General features: G+C 43.5%; 2 protein-coding genes across 3 annotated transcripts; one reads left to right on the top strand and one right to left on the bottom strand.

The window, feature by feature from the left end:
* Positions 1-5374: 5374 nt before the first annotated feature.
* Positions 5375-14672, bottom strand: CES2 (carboxylesterase 2). Of its 2 annotated transcripts, none has more exons than XM_030956165.1 (12): positions 14513-14672; positions 14066-14193; positions 13681-13814; positions 12849-13002; positions 12531-12632; positions 11595-11693; positions 10980-11120; positions 9735-9815; positions 8772-8919; positions 8018-8167; positions 6183-6255; positions 5375-6034 (listed from the first exon to the last, which is right to left on the bottom strand). In XM_030956165.1, the coding sequence occupies exons 1-12, from the start codon at positions 14532-14534 to the stop codon at positions 5845-5847; spliced, it is 1422 nt and encodes a 473-aa protein (XP_030812025.1). In that variant the 5' UTR covers positions 14535-14672; the 3' UTR covers positions 5375-5844. The 2 variants fall into 2 exon arrangements, with proteins under 2 accessions (XP_030812025.1, XP_030812026.1); XM_030956166.1 differs by having other exon boundaries at positions 5376-6034; positions 14066-14204; positions 14544-14671.
* A 2062-nt stretch (positions 14673-16734) lies between these two features.
* Positions 16735-19526, top strand: CIAO2B (cytosolic iron-sulfur assembly component 2B). Its single transcript, XM_030956167.1, has 5 exons — positions 16735-17050; positions 17196-17275; positions 18256-18381; positions 18831-18876; positions 19307-19526. The coding sequence occupies exons 1-5, from the start codon at positions 16912-16914 to the stop codon at positions 19402-19404; spliced, it is 489 nt and encodes a 162-aa protein (XP_030812027.1). The 5' UTR covers positions 16735-16911; the 3' UTR covers positions 19405-19526.
* The last annotated feature ends 293 nt before the right edge of the window (positions 19527-19819 follow it).

The following is a 19819-nucleotide window of genomic DNA, read 5'->3' as shown; positions in this document are numbered from 1 at the left end:
CGCGGGCCGGGCCTTTATAGGCTCGGCCTGGGCCGCCTTACGCAAGGCAAACCCGGCTGGGGCGAGGCGGCGCTCGGGCTGCGAGCCAGGCCGGCACTGCCGGGCTGGGCCCGCCAGCGGGGAGCCCTCGTGCCCACGGGGCCCCTGCTGCCTCCCCAGCGCTCCTTTGCCATGGCATTCCCAGAATCCCGGGCACCGCGGCCTCCAAGTGCTTTGGGAACGGCCCGGCATTGCCGGGAGCGCTGTCCTGCTGCTGCAGCCCCTCCGGCTGCGGCTCCGGGGGAGGCTTTGCTCAGCCTGCCCCGCACACACCTGCACGGCTCCTCGGCTCCATCGCTCACATTCACTGCCTGTGCGTACCGAGCTCTCCGTGTGGGAAACACACTCCAGCCAAGACCAAACCAACAGCCCTGCAGGTGTACTTTTACTGAAGTAAAAGTGGAGTCATTTTTATTCTCAGAAAAGCAGTTTTCTGACAAAAACACCAATACTAGAAAAACCCCAGCTTTTTCCTACAGGGTGCAAGAGGCACCTGTCACTCATTTCTGTGTATTCAGGGATGTTTGGAATAGTGTTGCAATGCAGTAACAACCAGAAAGAGATGAATGATCAGCTTTTGTCGAGTGGCAGCAATATTAAAGGGTGGTATTTGGGTGGTAACTCTATATCTAATGCCTCTGGAAAATCCAGAGGATTTATTTCAATACATTGCACACCCATAATTGAAGGGTGATATGAAAAGGAGAGAACAGAATAGCTGAGTAGAGATTTTCTGCTCACATTAACTAAGGGGTTGTGTTGGTTTTATGCAGGTATTAGGCTCTGCCTTTTTCTTTTTTTTTTCTTTTTTTTTCTGACTCAATAGCTCTTGCCCCAGAGAGGCAGTTTTGCAATTTCCGATCATGTGAATTCTCAGTTGTCAGAAAGAGCAATTCAAAGAATCAGCCGATCTGATGACAGAATGGTTTGGGTTGGAAGAAACCTCCAAGCTCTACTGATGCCACCTCACACCTTCCTGTCCAAGCTGGCCTTGGGCACTGCCAGGGATGGGGCAGCCACAGCCAGAGCCTCAGCACCCTCAGAGGGGGGAATTTCTTCTGTGCATCTGATTTAAACCTACCTTAGTTGGTTTGAAGCCATTCCCCCTTGTCCTGTTGCTACATGCCCATGGCAAATGCCCCTCTCCATTTTCCTTGGAGGCTGCCTGGGGCTCCTGCAAGGGGCTCTGAGGTGTCCCCTGAGCCTTCTCCTGTCCAGGCTGAACAGCCCAGCTCTCTCAGCCTGTCTCCACAGGAGAGGGGCTCCATTTCTCCAGATCCATTCCTGCTCACACCTCTCTTTACAGCTCAGTGGATTATAAAACCCACAGTCTTCAGATTAGTTTAGCACATCTCTTTTGCTCCTGTTCATGCTGAGTGCTGTGGCTGTGCTTGTGCACTCTACTCCAAATGCTCCTTGTGCACTTTACTCCAAATCTTCCCCTGTGTATTTGCACAGGTGTGATTTACAGTGCCTGGAGATAAAGCCCAGCCAGCTTTAACCTGGCTGCTCCCAGGGCAAAGTGTTGGCAGGCCCTGCAGTGACCCCAGGCAGTGCTGGCTGTGTCTCCAGCCTGTGCTGGGTTTGTGGTGGCTCCTGAGCTCTGCCCCAGTGCCCTGCCCGCCCTGCCAGGCTGTGCTGGGTGCAGCTCCTGAGGCTGAGGGCACGGCCAGTGCTCACTGTGCCCTGCCAGATGGGGAATGCTGTGAAGAAAACAATGAAGACAAAACCCTCTGTGCAGAGTACCAATGAATTTGGGCCCTATAGGTGTTTGCTGGTAGGCCTTTTGCATTGATTCTCAAGAGTGATACTCAAGGTCTATAAACCTGGTCTGGGAGTAGTCTGCACTCTTTGAATATATAGTCTATGCAGTAATCATAAAGGTGTGCATTTTTAAATGCAGTTAATGGCACAGGGGCCTGGGGTACTAGTGATGGAGCTGAGAATAAGTTAGATTCTTGAATCCTGTTTAGCATTAAATTAAAGAGATTTTGCAGCTTGCCCTCAATCAGTGAATAATGCATAAGTCATAATGTGACATGATTTATAAGTGAATAATGCACAAAGGTCAATGAAAAAATCCTGCCTCATGATGACCTTTGCCTTTTTGTACTGTAATAAACTGCTACCTGTCCTGATTTCAATAGCTGAAAAAAATAGACAAATATTGTGGTAATCACACATCCTCTGAATAGAAAGAGACGTGATTCTCTCCCAGGATTTTCCTGAGAAGCTGTGAGAAAGCTCAAAGAAAACAATTCTTATCTCCATTTGCTGCACTGGTTGTTGTGCACATGTGGAATGTGTTATGGAGATTGTTTACCAAAGCATGGTTTCTTAATTGGACACTGGTGGTGGTGTTTGGATTCATTGACCAATTGGATCCACATGTGTTTGTTGGGACTGTCTGGCAAGGGCGATGGGTTTTTTGTATAGCATAGTGTAGTATAGTACAGTGTAGTATAGTATAGTGTAGTGTAGTATAGTGTTGTACAATAAAGTGATTGATCAGCCTTCTGCAATCTTGGACTCAGTGCTCGCTCAGGGGCTCACTGCTACAATAAGTGGTGACCCCTGAGGTCAGGTGCAGCCTGGGCTGGAGAACCAGGACCCTGATGGATCCGGCTGAGTTTGCAGCCGAGGCTGAACATGGTGGGGGGGTCTGCTGAACCCTTATGGAAATCACGTCTGGCAGCCCTTTGTGGAGTCACGGGATGGGAGACGCTGCTGGGACCTCTCTGGACCCCGCCAGGACCCCGCTGGGATTCCTTCGGGATTTCTCTGGGATGCCGTCAGAACCTCGCTGGGACCCACGGAGCCCCATGCAGTCTGCTGGTAACCAGACACCCTCGGCTTCCCCAGGAAACTGTTCTCTGTTTCAGGATTCAGCAGTTCCCTGTTTCAGGACCAAGAAGGACATTCCGGGATGTCAAAGATCAACATCTCCAGTCAATGGACCTTCTCCTGAAACTCAGCTGATATTCTACAGGTAAAGAATCTCCCTGACCATTCTAAATCAGCTTCTGAATGAGGTTTTGATTGGCAACAGATAAACCTCTTGAGATGTATTTGTTCTCTCTTCTGCAAAGGGCCCAGCAGAAAAATTGCAAGCATAGGTCCTCCTCTTCTTCTTCTTCTTAATCATTTTTTTACAGTAAACAGGGTGGGATGTGGTAATCACATATCCTCTGAACAGAGAGGCATGATTCTCTCCCAGAATTTTCCTGGGAAGCTTTGAGAAGCTGTGAGAAAGCTCAGAGAAAACAATTCTTATCTCCATTTGCTGCACTGGTTGTTGTGCACATGTGGAATGTGTTATGGAGATTGTTTACCAAAGCATGGTTTCTTAATTGGACACTGGTGGTGGTGTTTGGATTCATTGACCAATTGGATCCATGTGTGTTTGTTGGGACTGTCTGGCAAGGGTGATGGGTTTTTCGTATAGCATAGTGTAGTACAATGAAGTGATTGATCAGCCTTCTGCAATCATGGACTCAATGCTCGTTATTCCCTGCTCAGGGGACCACTGCTACAATAAAATATCACAGCCCCTGCTTAGGATTCAATGAAACTACAGAATATAAAACTTAGAGCTAGAGCCTCTGAAGTTTGGAGAGCTTTACCACATGCTAAAGAAACACTGTGAATCTCACCTCAGGAGATAAGAGCATCACAGTGCTTATCTCTACATAGAAATGAGTAAGACCTTCTGACATTTTCCACTGTGATTATTTTTAGTGCTGGCCTGTGCTAGGAAGTCAATTCAACTGCACTTCTCTGCATCTGCAAGATGAGCATGTATTCTGTGCATACCCATACAGCATTGCCTGTTTACCTCCTTTTAAAGGAAGTGACACAACAGTTCAAAGGTTTGTGCAATGAAGATTTAGCACAACCTGTTTTGAAATTATATTCCCATCACACAACAAAGGAGGTAAAAGAAAGAAGCAAGGACAGTTATTTAGGAGGAAGTTTTGCTTACCAAAACTGCAGTGGTAAAACAGTCTCACCTTGCTCCTGAGTTCTGCCTGGCAACAGAACTTGGGCAAGGAAATGTAGAAAATCCCACCCTACTTCTTCCAGTAAAGTAATTGGGAAAGAAGGGATGGGTAGCTAGTTGCTGTAGGACATTATTAGCCATGAACAATTAAAAATACTTCCAGAGATAGAGAAGGGAGCTGAAGGGAGGGGGAACAGATGTTCATTGCCCTGTAGGATGTGTGGAGCTGAATCATTGCTGTGAGGCACCAGTGTGACCAGGAATGTGGCTGGGATTGTGGTAATCACATAACCTCTGAACAGAGAGAGACACAGCTCTCCCAGGATTCTCCTGGGAAGCTGTGAGAAAGCTCGGAGAAAGAATTAAAACAATTATTATCTCAATCTCTGCACCTGGCAGGCAATCTCTGTTTGTCAAAGATGTTTACAAGGAGTTGTCCCTTCTTGACCAATACGTGAGAGAAGATTCCTAAAGACCAATTCAGGTCTTAGGTCCACCATTATTTCTATAAGAACTATGGATTTCTAATAATAAAGTGCCTTTTCATGCCTTCTGATGATGGAGTCTCTGTATCACCTTTGTCTGTCCCCAGTACCCCTTTGTGGTGGTGTTCACAGGGGTCTTAGGATGAGGGAAGAGACGAGAACGTTGACTCCATGTTTCAGAAGGCTTGATTTATTATTTTATGACACATATTAAAACTATACTAAAAGAATAGAAGAAAGGATTTCATGAAAAGTCTAGCTAAGAATAGAAAAGGAATGATAACAAAGGCTTGTGACTGACTGAGACAGTCTGACTGTCTGTGATTGGCCATTAATTAGAAACACCCACACAAGACCAATCACAGATCCACCTGTTGCATTCCACAGCTGCAGATAATAATTGTTAACATTTTGTTCCTGAGGCCTCTCAGCTTATCAGGAGAAAAAATCACAAGGAAAGGATTTTTCAGAAAATATCATGGCTACATCCCTTTGGTGAAATGGGATAGCCGGAGCAGCCTAGGAGCCAGGTACAGCAGACAAAGACATGGCAGAGAAGTGAGTGACAACTCTGCCATGAAGAGTGCAAGTCTTGTTCTTGGCAGCCAAGGCACCCTGGAGTGGCCCTGGGACAAACCCAGTGCTGGCAGTGAGGCTGTGAGCCAGTGCAAACAGGGACAGTGGCACAGGGGACAGCCTGGAGCACACAGAGAAGCACTGGGGAAAAGACAGAAATGTTAATCCTTGTAGGGGAGCTCCAACTAAATTTAAAAGCAGAGAATTGTGGTTACTGGAGAATTTTTCTCCTTTTCTAACATTTGGGAGAAGTCTTAATTCCAGCACTATTGTTACAGGTTAAGTACCACAGCAGTCAGAACTATCCTGTCTCAGTTGTAAAACCAACAAAGCAGAACATTTCTGTAGTTTCGTCTTCTTTCCACAGAGGACACTTCTGTATCTACACCACACCAAAGCTTCTGTACCACCAATAAACTTGGCATCAAGAGAGTCTTACTCAAACTGGGTCTTCATTGATTTCCCTTTATTAAAACAACATTGCTGCTACATTCTGTCTTCAGTCATGGGGGAGTGACAGAAAAACATGAGCATTGGGGAAATTTGGTAGCTGTATTTGACAAGTGAGGATCAACTGGAATTATTACAGTGAATAATTGCAGGTATGACAATTGTGAAGAAAAGGTGAGGGAAATGCAATTTTATCCTCAAATATACTTCAATTAGTTTTTTAATATCCCAATATTTTGCATATTATGTGCATGTTTTAATATCCCAATATTTTGCATATTATGTGCATGTAAACTATAACTCTACTTTAAACTTCTTGTTTTGCGTGCTTTTGCTATTTGTCTTTTCAAGGGTCACTTTTTTCCAGAATTCTACCTTCTTTTCTTTCAACTTTCTGTCTTTCTTTTGTTGTAGATTTATCTGCAAGTATTCTTCATTTAGGTTGTAAGATGGCCATTCAACCAGACCTTCTCCATTAGGATTTCTGTAAGCAAGAGGAAAGAAGAGTGAGTGCCCTTTTCAGTCACAGGGGAATTCAATCACACGAATTAAGACTGAATCAATAAATCAGCCAATTCCCCATGAAGTCAGTGCAAAGCAGCAATGTCTGTCATGAATTTCATGATTCTTACCCATTTCGAGCAAAGTTAGCCCAGTACTTCATTAGAGTTCTGCTGAGGTTCTTCTCTTCCTCTGTAACTTCACCTGAAAGACAAAATACAGAATAGCTACTCTGTGTGGCAGAAATCAGGACGTGGCTCCTACAGCAGCAGCATTTCCCTCTGTGAATATGCTGGCAATTGGCAATTGCACTGTGGCAATTGCAACACCCCTGGCCAACATCACTCCTACAGCAAGCATCAGGGCATTTCAGCACTCCTCATGAATGACTCCAGCATCATTACCCTTCTGTAGAAATCTGGGAATTTGGGAACCAGGAAATAAGGTGATGCGCCTGTAACCTTCCAGGAAATCAGAGCAGAATCAAAAAAAACCCATGTGTCCTGCATCCCAGTATGACTCCAGGAATGGGCCACATGGCTGTGTTTCCTGGATCCCATTCTAGTTTTGTGGGACTGAAATTCTCCCTATTATTCAGAGCATGACTAGGCAAAGATTTCTCCATTCTCACACAAGATGGTGCCACTCCATTTCTCAGCACTTCAGGAGTATTTCTTTAAATATAGTTACACATAACATAAGCTCATTGTATCACTAGGTGAGAATTATTTCAGTTCCTGTGTGTTTTTAATTATAAATGCATCTCAATACACATAGAAAAATGTTTGGTATTTTAAAGCCCTTGATAAATTCAGGCAAAGAGGAAAAGAGCTGTTCAGTATTTCCTAGTGCCAAAGGTATGTAAGTAAAAAAAAAAGGAAAAGGCTCTGGTGACAGATTAACAAAGGGCTTTACAACATAGCTGGATTGCTACAACATAGCTGGATTGCTCCAAAGTTCAATGAAGTAAAAGGAAATACTTTCATTTTTGTAGACTTTGACCTACATATTTGATCAGACTATGAACTACTGTGCAAATCACAAAAATAAAAGCAGAAAAAAAATAGTGAATTCACTTAAAATAAGCAGAATTTTTGTGTCTCTGTCAAAATAAGAACTATTCCTAATCTGTTTCACAGGAAAGAAAATACTTCATGCTGAGTCCTACTGTCTTTGGCATATGTAATTAAAGGATATTGCTGGATTAATAATGTTCATTAGGAAGTGGCATCATGTTTCTTAACTGTTCAGTGATTGGCAGATTCATTGGGAATATAACAATGTGGGATTCAGACAGAGGGAACTTCCAGAATCCCATGGAAATTTTGGGAGTACACCCTTAATCCTCCCTCAGTGGACTGGTTCCATTTGAATAAATGCTCAAGTATTAATTGAATTGTGAGGCAAAACAGACCTAACCATTGGATCTTCACACAGAAAATGAAACACTGGAATTCCAAGCCTTGCTCTGAACATGGCTGGAATCACTTCCTGCAAAAGAAGCCAAGTCCCCCATTCTCTGGAGCCTGACAGCCCATGGGATTTCCTCCAAGGAGGAGACACTGGCCTAAACTCCTCAGGAAAAGAAGAGATCCTGGATTTCCTGCTTCCCAAGCACACTGCAAGTTTAATTGACCTTTCCTTCAATTTCATTTTCAGCCAAAGCCATTTGGCAAATTCATCACAGTGCTGGGACAATGACAGTGAATTTTCTAGCAAATATCCTATTTGCTGAATTGCTGACAAGATGTGGAACTGACTGTGCTTCAAACCAAGCAAACTTTAAAGGAGAGAAGCTGGAGAAGATGGTTAAATGCATAAAACCAATTCTGCCAGGAGAAAGGGTTATGGCTTGGTCTCACTGCCAATATATGCACTTCAATCTGATGGAAATTAATAGAACACTGAATAGAAAAATGCCAGGGCTACAGGACTCATTCAGGAGTGAGTGGTGTCAGTTCCTTACTGCAGAGCTGGATGTCCCCAGCCAGAAATGGTCCCCCAAAGACAAAGCCAACTTCATCCCCGTGGTCAGCCTTCACATAGTCAGGTTTGCTGTCCCTGAACGCACTGGCCCGGTGCTGGAACTCGAAGAAGTAGGTAGGAGCTCCAGACTCTGCAAAACATAACGTACAGGGAGTTACAGAAGAGATACACAAACTTCAGCTGTCATCAGCTGTTTAAAATACTGCTTTAAAAAGAGCTTTATACTGGGCATTTTCTAGTGTAATTGTTACATTCAAATATGTACTTTTACTTTTAATGCAAACTTAAGAGCTCAGTTTACACACAAAAAAATGATTGGAAGATCCACTCTAAGATAACATACAGAAAACAAAATATCAAAAATTTTCCACTTTTGAGTATCTTGGCATGACTTGTCTACACCTACACATCAGAAAATTTACAGACCACAGAGCTGCTGACTTCCCAAGCAGCCATGGGCCAAAGGACAAAGGTGCTTTGATTTGTTTTAATTTTTAAGCCTGTATACTTCAGTTAGCAAATATTTAGCTGTGTTATCATGCCCTGCTCTCAATATATTGTGATTATGAGCACACTTACACAGAGATAAGGGACACAACCCTGCAGATCTGTATCATTGCTCCCAGGGGGAATCTCAAGAAGGGCTGCCTACATATGACAGGATTTGTGTCTGCATCATTTGATCCAGCCTGCAGTAGGGGGTTTGAGTGTCCCACTGCTGTTGATCAGCTTACCCCTGTGATAATTCAGTGCTTTAATGGCTGGCATGACAATTGCCATGTCCCCCAGCAGGTCCAGGAATCCATCCCGAAGCTCTGCAGGGTCCTCTGTGTCTCCCAGATATTCATCTAAGATCATGGGCAGAAAATCTGAGGGTACATCCTAAGAGACAAGAAACAAACAGACAATCACTGTCTGAATTAACACCTAAATTTGCCATCTTTTAAACTTCACAGAATCTCCAAAGGCACAAATGTCCAGGACAGCACCCATGTTGATAGGAAACAAAACCTATTCATGCTTTTTGTGGGCAAAAAAATACCTAACAAACCATACACCTTAGGTCAAATTTGCACCAGATTTATATGGGTTAAAACTCTACAGGAATAAGTGTAGATCCAGCAATTTCTCCTGACAATATCTTCAGCTTCTGTTTTCATCAGGAGAAGAGAGATGGGAATGACAAAAGTAAATTCTCAGTCCTTGAAAGATTTATGGACCATTAGACAAGAGGACAAGGCCAATGGGATCTCCAAACAGTGTAAATTTTCAGGGTTAGAATTTGCTGCTTGAGAGATGCGCCTCAAAACTAGGAGTGCAAAGTAACTACTTTAAAAGCTACATTTAATGTAAACATACTGAAAAATACACCTTGAAACTCCCTAAGCAGGAGATTAGCCATGAGATACCTTAACATTAGGGAAGCTATTACATTAATCCCACAAATATGTAAGATAAAAGTATTCTTTGAGGTCTAGAATGAAAAAGGCATTTCCCCAAATCCCAGGTCTGGCTCAATCCTATTTCTGAGTAATTCCATACACCCTGGTCCTGTCAACTTTGCTGGGATTCTCCCCAGAGCCTACCATGGCCTCAGCCCTCAGTAACACTATGACTCAAGCAGTGAGACCCAAATCTGTTACATACATGAAAAAGAAAATTCACATCTCAAATTAGATTAGTGCAGCAGTACTTACAATCATTGGTAGAAAAACCTCTACAGTTGAGGCAATTGATTTTCTATCTCCTATTTCCCTCAAACTTTTCATTTTTGATGTCTGTACAGAGAAAAAAAACCAATGTTATTAGCATACCATTCAATGTCTCCATTATTTTAAACATTGAAACTACTTTATTCCATTAATTCTTACTACTGGTGTTTATTTTTAAAGCATCATATCATATGCAAAAGTGCAGCACAATGCAGCAGCTGTCTTGAAAAGCTTGTATTTGCTGCAGTAAACGTTGTCTTGGTGAAGGTTTCTACATAAACCACTCCTAATACATAGCTTATCCTTAAATCAATGTTAAGAAACTTGTAAGACTAGAAAACATGAGGGCAGAGGTGAAGCAAAAAGCTGCTTCTGTCTCACAGGCTTATTGTCATTCTCTTGGGGGAGATCTTAAAAGTCACTGGCAGTCTGTCTCTAGTCCAATTGTTTGAGCCCTTTGAAATAAGACTAATGCAGTGTTCTTCCTCTTTTACAGCATTACATAAAACAACTCTTCTGTCTGCAAAATAAATTCAAACAGATTTCACCTTGCATTGTTCTTCTGGGACTTACAACCAGCAACAGCTGCTTCATAGATTCAGAACAAATGCTTGCTACTACACAAAGGAAATATTTAGGAAATAAAAGAAAGGGACAAGAAAGGAGAGGACAAAAATCCATCTCCTGCAGTTTTTGTGCACTGAGAGCATTTGCTCATGTTTTGGAGGCACTCATTGAGTTCCCATGAGAAAGGAGAATGGGCTGGGCACCTGCATTGTGCCCTCACTCTGCCCCAGATGAGATTTTCAGATGAAAGCTCTTTCTGCAGGTTATGATACCAAGGGGAAGCTGGTTGAGGTGATCAGTGGCACATTTTTAAGCACACTGTGTATCAACCCTGACTACTGAGCCTTGTGGGGAAAGGATTGGCTTCACTTGTCTTTCAGGAATAAGTCCTTGATTGTTGCATTGTTTTTCCTCTCCCTGCCTGGATGAGGGATTAAAACTGTAGGATAAGAAAGCACTGTACAAAACTGATGTGTCCATGCAGTTTAACTTGCAGGATGAGCCCTGTCTCACCCTCTGTGACCCAGGGGTTCTGAGTCACTGCAGAGCCATGATGCAAGCAATGTTTACCTCGTATGTATTTCCATCACTGCAAAGACTTCTCCTAGGAATTAACACAAACATTAAAAACACAATAAAAATAAAGAATAGACATTAAATCACCAATCTAATGTTCCAGCCAAATTCATTGTTGGTGACTCCTATCATGAATGGGACTGCATTGAATTCTTTTCCAGCCAATATCTCCTCAGGTGGCTTATGAAGAAACACTCCATCCAAAACTAAGGGTAGAAATGAGATTTCCTGAAGGAAGAGGAAAAAAAAAAAGATCTAATTAGTTATTAATAGTATTTCCAATTTTTCCTTCAAATCATGTAAGATGTCCACACTGAATATCCAAAATGCAAAAAAGGGCTTTAAGAATTTCAAGTATCTACAGCCACGGTAACATAAATTCAGTTTGGCACCAGAGTGTAAAATGCAGGCCTGGCTGGGTCAAGGTGTAGAGGAATGTAATGGGTTCCTGATCCTGGGCTCTTCTGACATTAAAACACAGGGATGCTCAGGCCTTGCTCACAACTTCACAGGTGCTGTGACACTGCCAAACTTCCAGAAAGAATTGATGTGTGAAATTGCTTCAACATTTACAGAGTATTTTGACAAAAGATAAGAAAAATCAACTTTGGAACCGAGCATGAATGAACTCTGATCAGAAGCTGAGCTAAAGTTTTGCAAGCGAGCCATTAAAAAGTACTGTTGCCATAAAGTCTCACCTACCTTGCTGTTAAGGACTATGTGCTCTGCTTCCTGCTTCCTCAAGCAGTCCAGCAGGGAGAGGGAGCTGCTTGTATCACACTTGAAGATACTGGCAATTTTCTGAAAATTATCAACAAGCACTGTTATAAAATCATTATACATGCTGCTGTTAAGAGCTTCTTCGTGGCAGATTTAAGTGAGCTTGATAGATCTTAGAGTATTTTGTTTTACTGGAAATGCTACAGTTTGATCACAAAGTGAAATCATTCTGGTGTACTTCTCTCTTTCTTGCTGTATTTCCATTCACTGTTTTTTCAAACTTTGCTGTAGAGATAATACAAGCTTGTAGCTTAAACCAAATAAGGAAAGAAAATTCAGAAACATTTACATTATTACTGTCTGCCATTACAGGAAAAGATATTAAAAGACACACTTATAGAAAGTGATTTTATTTTAAGTTTGGGTTTTTTTTTTGTTGTTGTTTTAAATTTAATTAATTTACTTTACATAAAGGCCCTCCCTAAAAGACTGTAGGTCAATAAAAAGCTGAATTCTTCTTCTGGATTCTTGTCAAACTTTCCATAATAAATGCCAGAGTTACTGTATCAAGTACAGTGGGTATAAAATGGACATTTGCCTAGCTTGGCATGTGTGTGACTGAAATGCCTTTGCCAGCCCACAGCTGTTACAATCATACAGCTGTCCAATCTATTTCTAACACCAAACAGACCAAAATTCAACAGGTGTGCTGCAACAATAAACTGGATCAACTTTGTTGCATGGTATCCAATGACATTTTCCCCTTTTCTCTTTTAAACAAATTATCACATAGAAGTATCATTTAGATATCCATATATATCCTTTACATAGCCTATATAGATATTTAGTATCCTTCTATCCATAGAAGAAGCCTATTTTAGGCTATAAAAACTTTAAAATAAAAAAAAATGAGCTTACCTCAAGATCTGTTGAAAGACGTAAATCTTTACTGGGGGGAATTATAATTCCACTCTCTGATATTGCTTTATGAAAGAGACCCTTGGATAAAGGAGATAACACCTGCCAAGAAGGGAAGAAAAAAAGTATTTATTCTACATTAACATCCTTACCTTACAACTTTATGCTAGTTATAGTCTATTAACTCCTGGATTCAGTTGGGAATTATACATCTTTATTTGCTAAATCTCCAGATTTAGCCCAATGAGCTGTTAAACTTACTGGCAAAAACCAGATTAAGCTTTTGAAGACTTTTATTTTTATGTACTATATACCTACATGTGCAAAAACAGAGCAAGATCCTGCAGATATCCCAAAGAGAGTGACAGAAGCTGGGTCTCCACCAAAGTGCTCGATGTTTCCTTGCACCCACCGCAGGGCAGCGACCTGGTCCAGGTACGCCCAGTTCCCAGGGGCGTGCTCGTCACCAGTGCTGGAAGGAAAGCACAGAGCACTGCTCAGCACAGTGACAGTGGCACAGTGACAGTGGCACAGCAGAGCTACCTCAGAAAGCACAGAGCAGTGGCACAGTGACAGTGGCACAGTGACAGTGGCACAGCAGAGCCACCTCAGAAAGCACAGAGCAGTGGCACAGTGACAGTGGCACAGCAGAGCCCTCTCAGAAAGCACAGAGCACTGCTCAGCACAGTGACAGTGGCACAGTGACAGTGGCACAGTGACAGTGGCACAGCAGGGCCATCCCAGCACTCTGTGCTTGGTGCAAAGTGACCCAGAGCCCCTCACGGTCACGCCTCAGCCCCTGCCTCCATTCTCTGCTCACCCCTGCTCAGGTACACCCCTGGCCTTTACTCTGCCTGAGTTTTTGCTTTACACAGCAGAGGATGGAAGCGAAGGCCAGAACAAACATCCTGTCCAGCACCAAATAAGCCCAGCTATGATCTGATAGCAGGCTGCCATCAGATGACCATGCAGATGGAATGTACAGCATTTCTCAGTGTTCTGAAGTCCTGATGTTGGTAAATTATGTACATTTAAACCACTCTAACAGTGGGAAGCTGATATAGAAGCTCAGCACATTTAGCAATCAGAACTATCCATGCTTTCAACATGACAGCAAGTACTTTTTACAAAGCGCAATAGGTGTTCTTACTTGAAGTATCCAAGGAGTCCCAGTCTGTACTGAATTAACACCACCACAACATTCTCATAGGCTGACAGTGCAGAGCCATCATACCGAGCAGAACCACCAAATATGAAATTGCCTCCATGGATCCACACCATTACCTTGGAAACAAAAGGGTGAGACACACCTTTATGCACTGGTTTGCAGATTTCACTTGGAAAAGGAAAACAACATCAGAGAATTAGGAACACCAAATCACTGAAGCACGATGGCTGCTGAATTTCAGATTGGTGGACTTGGAATTTTACATGCTAATATTATTTCTGCTCGTGCAGCATCACATTTCCAAAAGCAGGAGCAATCATTACTTGCAAGCTTTATAAAACACAAGTTTGTTCAATGGTTTACATACAGGTAACTTGTCCTTCTTGCTTGAGCCAGCAGGGCTGTAAACACTGAGATACAAACAGTCCTCAGAAGTCTGGAATGCAAGGTGCTTTTCTTTAAAGTTTTTTTCAGCTGTTTTCAACAGGGACAGATCTTGAGGACAGCTTCACAAAAAAAAAAAAAAAACAAACCACAATTATTAGTACTAAACCTGAAATAGCATCAAGGTAACAACAGTAGAGAAAACTTCTTTTGCACCCAGCTGAATCCCCACAGGGTGCTTGAATTTTCTCTTATCTATAATCAGTGAGAGGTGCAGCCTGTAAAAGCACATCTCCACACGTGTACTAGAAACACTCCTCCAGTACTGGCAGTGTATCCACCACCAAATATCAACTCAGGCCTCTGCACCCCAGTACACACAGCTCTGACCAGCACGGGCAGGCTCTGCCTACAAACGAACAGCTCTCACAGTGGTGGGTAAGAAGTTGCATCTCTCACACCAGTCCAGGGTTCAGGTGGTTCAGGTGGAGAAAACCTCAAGGATCCAAGAGGGGCTTTTGCAAAAGGAATTCCAAGGAAAACATTTACAAGCTTGTCTGTCCCCTTCACGTTTGTCTGTGTTCCTTTGAGCCGTCCGAGTGCAATGGTCACTTCTGGCCCAGCACCGCTCTGTCCTAGGTAACACAAAAGGTAAGAAAAAAATAAATTAAATTGCATCTTCATAATTATCACACAGACTTTTCCATTAAGTATTTTTAACTGATTGTTTAATTTAGAACATTTCAGGTTATTCCTTTCAATTTTGTTCAGTCTTCATTTTGCTTTGGTGGAGTGACACCCCCTACCAAACCCTCATGCCAGTGTCACCTGGAGCCAGGTAGGGCAGGATTTTGTCACCTTGCAAGAGCAAATTTCAGAGCAAACAGCAAACCCATTGACACTTCCTAAATTTATCATTCAACAAAATCTTAAAAATATTGTTTAGAGAATTCAGAAATGTTGCTGCTTTCTACCTTTTAAAAAAGACAGAAAGCTTTATTTTCATTAAATCATCTGAAGAAGTTTCCTCTCACTAAACCAGTAATTTTTGCATCATGAAAGCATTTTTGCAGATTGGTAATCAAAGCAAAAGAGATTTACCGCCTTTGTAAAAATCATTGGAACTTGATGCAGTGGCTTCCCCACCAGCAACAACAACGCCAACGCCAACGCCAACAGGTCGCGGGCCTCACCTTCTGCCTCGCACACGAGGAGCGCTACAAACCCAAACCAGGCGTAGAGCGACGCGATCGGGCTCGGAGGAGCCATTGTCACCCCGGCCGGGCTCCGGGGACTCTCCCCGCTTTTATGCGGAACAGGAGAGGACAAAGGTCCCGGCGAGGGCACCCGGGGCACGGAGCGCGGCTGAACTGCGGCGTGACTGGCAGCCAGTGCCTCCAGAGTGCCAAAAACAAACACGAAAGCAATACAGCCCCTGGTTAGCGATACGGACACGATCAGCGATACAGCTCCTGATCAGCGATACAGCCCCTGATTATTGATACAGCTCCTGATTATTGATACAGCCCCGATCACAGATACAGCCCCTGGTTATCGATACAGCCCCGATCAGCGACACAGCCCCTGGTTATCGATACAGATCCTGATCAGCGATACAGCCCTTGATTATCAATACAGCCCCAATTAGCGACACAGCCCCTGATTATCGATACAGCCCCGATCAGAGATACAGCCCCTGATCAGCGATGCAGTCCCTGATTAGTAATACAGCCCCTGATCAGCGATACAGCCCCGACTATCGATACAGACCCTGATCAGCGATACAGCCCCTAATTATTGATACAGCCCCTGATTATTGATACAGCCCTTGGTTATCGATACAGCCCCTGACCAGCGATACAGCCCCGATCAGAGATACAGACCCTGATTATCGATACAGACCCTGATTATTGATACAGACCCTGATTGTCGATACAGCCCCTGATTAGTGACACAGACCCGACTACCGATACAGGCCCGATTATCGATACAGCCCCTGACCAGCGACACAGCCCCCGGTCACCGACACAGCCCCTGATTAGCGACACAGCAGCCCCCGGTCACGGACACAGCAGCCCCGGCGCCGCCGCCCCGCAAGGCGGGAGGGCCTCAGGCGGTCCCGGCAGCGCCCGGCGCCGATCGCCGCTCATTCACCGGCTGTCAGCGCCACCGGCAGAGAACACAGGGCAAGTCTGAACACAGAGCTAAAATGCTATAAAGTTCTTTAAAACCCCCTTGAAACAACAAAAATAGCACCAAAACATCACGACAAGCAAAACAAAGCAATAAAACCCCCTAACTCGTCCCCTCCCCCCGCCCACCAAAAACGGGGGCTAGATTACAAATAACTAGAAAGTAACAATAAAAAGAGAAGAAAACCGAATCAAAATAGTTAATTCTTGCCTTAATCTCCTTTTAGAGGGGTGTATGAAACCAAAGTATGTCATCGCCACACTCTACCCCTCCAGTTTAAATTTGCGCGGGGTTCTTTTGTTTGACTTCTCAGAGCAGGGAACAGATGAGATAAACAATTGCATCGGAGCATCCTCGGCAGCGCCGGGCCCAGCGCGGAGCCTGGGCCGCCGACTCTATTCGCTTCCAGCCCGGTGCTGCGGCCGAGCCGGGCTCCGGGAAAGCGCAAGAGCCCCGGGAACGCGCCCGAGCAGCCGGGCCCGCCCCGCCCCGAGCCCTTCCCGCCCCGGGCCCGCCCCGCTCCCGCCCCGCTCCCGCCCCGCTCCCGCCCCGCTCCCGCCCCGCTCCCGCCCCGCTCCCGCCCCGCGCGGTCCGGCGCCCATCCCGCTCCGGGCTGGTTCCGGTGCCGGTGCCGCCATGGTGGCCTCGGGCCCGGGCGCGGCTCCGCTGGAGAACGCGAACCCGCTCATCTACCGCCGCTCCGGGGAGCGCCCCGTGACCGCCCGCGAGGAGGACGATGAGCTGCCCGACGCCATCGACGACCGGGAGATCTTCGATATCCTGCGGGAGCGGCGGGCAGGGCCGGGCAGGGCCGGGCAGGGCAGGGCCGGGCAGGGCCGGGCAGGGCCGGGCAGGGCAGGACAGGGCAGGGCCGGGCAGGGCCGGGCAGGGCGGGCAGGGCCGCTTTCCTTAACGCGCACATCTCATCCGCTCCATCAATGACCCCGAGCACCCGCTCACCCTGGAGGAGCTGAACGTCGTCGAGCAAATGCGAGTGAAAGTGAGATCCCGCCGGGATGTGCTGCCCCAGCCGTCCGATAATTTATATTATATAATATTATATTATATTATATTATATTATATTATATTATATTATATTATATTATATTATATTATATTATATTATATTATATTATATTCAAATATAGAATGTTTAAATAATAATTAAACAAATAATAGTATATTTAAATATTATAATATTTAATAATATATAACACAATATTTATTAGATATTAAATAATACGTAATAATTAATACATATTGTTTGATAATTGATATTAAGTATAATAATAAATATAATAATGTATAATATATTAAAACTATCCAATATATTTTAAATAATATATATTAATTATATTACATTATATATATTAAACAATATATAATATAATATTTAAATAAATAATATTTAAATATATTTAGGATAGTTATAAATGTAATAATTATAATACAATATAATATAATATTTAAATATATAATGTTTAAAATAATAATTGAATAAAATACTATCTAAATATGCTAATATTTAATAATATATAACACAGTATTCATTAGATATTAAATAATACATAATAATTAATACATTTATTTGATAATTGATATTAAGTATAATAATAAATATAATAATGTATAAGATAATAAAACTACTCAATATATATTAAATCATATACATTAATTCCATTACATTATATATACTAAATAATATATGATATAACATTTAAAATATTATATTGAAATATATTTAAAATAGTTATAATTTTCATAACTATATTGTAATGTAATATGTATAATATTATATTATACTTATTTAACATAATATTTACATATTAACGATATATAATATGTTATCCTATTTAAATATATTCACAGTATTTTGCAGTGTGTAACTATATGTACAGTAGCACCTCAAGGTAGCCCTGGCACCTGCGCGGTGCCCTCCCGGCCGGGGTGCTGTGGGTGTGAGCAGCGCTGTCCCCGCAGGTGGACGATGCCCAGAGCACGGTGTCGGTGGAGTTCACGCCCACCATCCCTCACTGCAGCATGGCCACCCTCATCGGCCTCTCCATCAAGGTCAAACTGCTCCGCTCGCTCCCCGAGAGGTTCAAGGTGGGGATCAAAGCAAAAGAAGGGGGCTGTGTTTGGAAAAATTAAAAAAAAAAAAAAAAAAGGGGAAAAAAACCAGCTTGCAGTGAAAAATAACTAGAGCTTTTTTCATTTTTGTGTGAGGGACGCTGCAGGAAGCAGAGGGGGCAGTGGGTGAAATACCAGCACACAGTTCTGGGGCTGTTGTCGTGGGCCGGGGGGTTCTGAGGGCAGTCACTGCACGCTCTGTGGCAGGCAGGAGGGCAGCTCTCACCCTTGTCTGGTGCAGCTTAGACACCTGCAAATGCAGAATACTCTGCAATTTTATACTTTTATTTTATTCCATTATACAGAGTAGTGGCAAGTCTGTCCGTTCTCCCTGCTTTTTGTTACTATTTCATTTTTATTAGTTTGAACTTAATCTGCCAGTGTTTTGTTGAACTCGTCCCGTTTCTTGTGTGCTGCTCTTTCAGCTGGATGTTCACATAACGCCAGGAACACATGCCTCTGAGCACGCAGGTAAGGCTTTTAGTCCTCACTTGTGTGGTCTTCATATTTGTTCGAATCTTGAAAATTAGCGAGGAGAGAGGTTCCCACAGCTGCAGAGCATCTGCTCCGTGTCTGGGACTTTCTGTGCCAGATTCTGGGGGATGTTCCACAGCAGGAACACGGAGTGTCGCTGGGACTGGGCTGCAGTGTTCTTTAAACATCTCCTCGGGCTGTGCTCTCAGTCAGTCACTGATTATGTGCCTGAGCACTTGGAAAAGGGGAGGAAATGGGGATTTCTTGTGTCCCGCCTGAGGAGCAGCTCCTGCCCAGCTGCTGTGGCAGAGGCAGAGCCTGGGTGCCCTGGGCATCCCCAGCCCTGCAGCACCACTGAGCTGTGCTCACTCAGCCTGAGCACACCCACTGCCTCTGTCCTGATGTTTGCTGTGGGCTTTTCCTGCAGTTAACAAACAGCTCGCTGATAAGGAACGGGTGGCAGCTGCTTTGGAAAACTCTCACCTGCTGGAAGTGGTGAATCAATGTTTGTCTGCTCGGTCATGATTGCCTGGTGAGGAAATCATTGCTGTTCTGATCTACTCAACTAATTTTGTATGTGAGTGGTGATGTTACAATTTGCATAAAACTGTGAGCAAAATAAAATCACTTAAATTCTCTTGAGGAAATGTTTCTTTGCTCTTTCAAAAATATTATGCTTACAGGCAACTACAAAAATACAATAAAAATTGGTTTCTTAATTGTTGAGTCATTGCATAGGTACAATTTTCCATTAAAATCTTTTTTCAACCTCTTTTTAACTGGTTTCTCACTACTAAAAATAAGTTGTAAGCTTCATTTTAGAAGTGGATTTTGCACACTGGACTTCACAAATACACCGAGATAACTTTTAGTTAAAATCTTTACATTCCTGTGACAGTTTCAGACTGCTAATACAGTTTCACTTTCAGACATCACAAGT

The sequence above is a fragment of the Camarhynchus parvulus genome, chromosome 11, assembly GCF_901933205.1.
Source record: "Camarhynchus parvulus chromosome 11, STF_HiC, whole genome shotgun sequence".
Lineage (NCBI taxonomy): Eukaryota > Metazoa > Chordata > Aves > Passeriformes > Thraupidae > Camarhynchus > Camarhynchus parvulus.
Note: the sequence above shows the minus strand (reverse complement) of the source record. Positions and strands in the feature narration are given on the sequence as shown.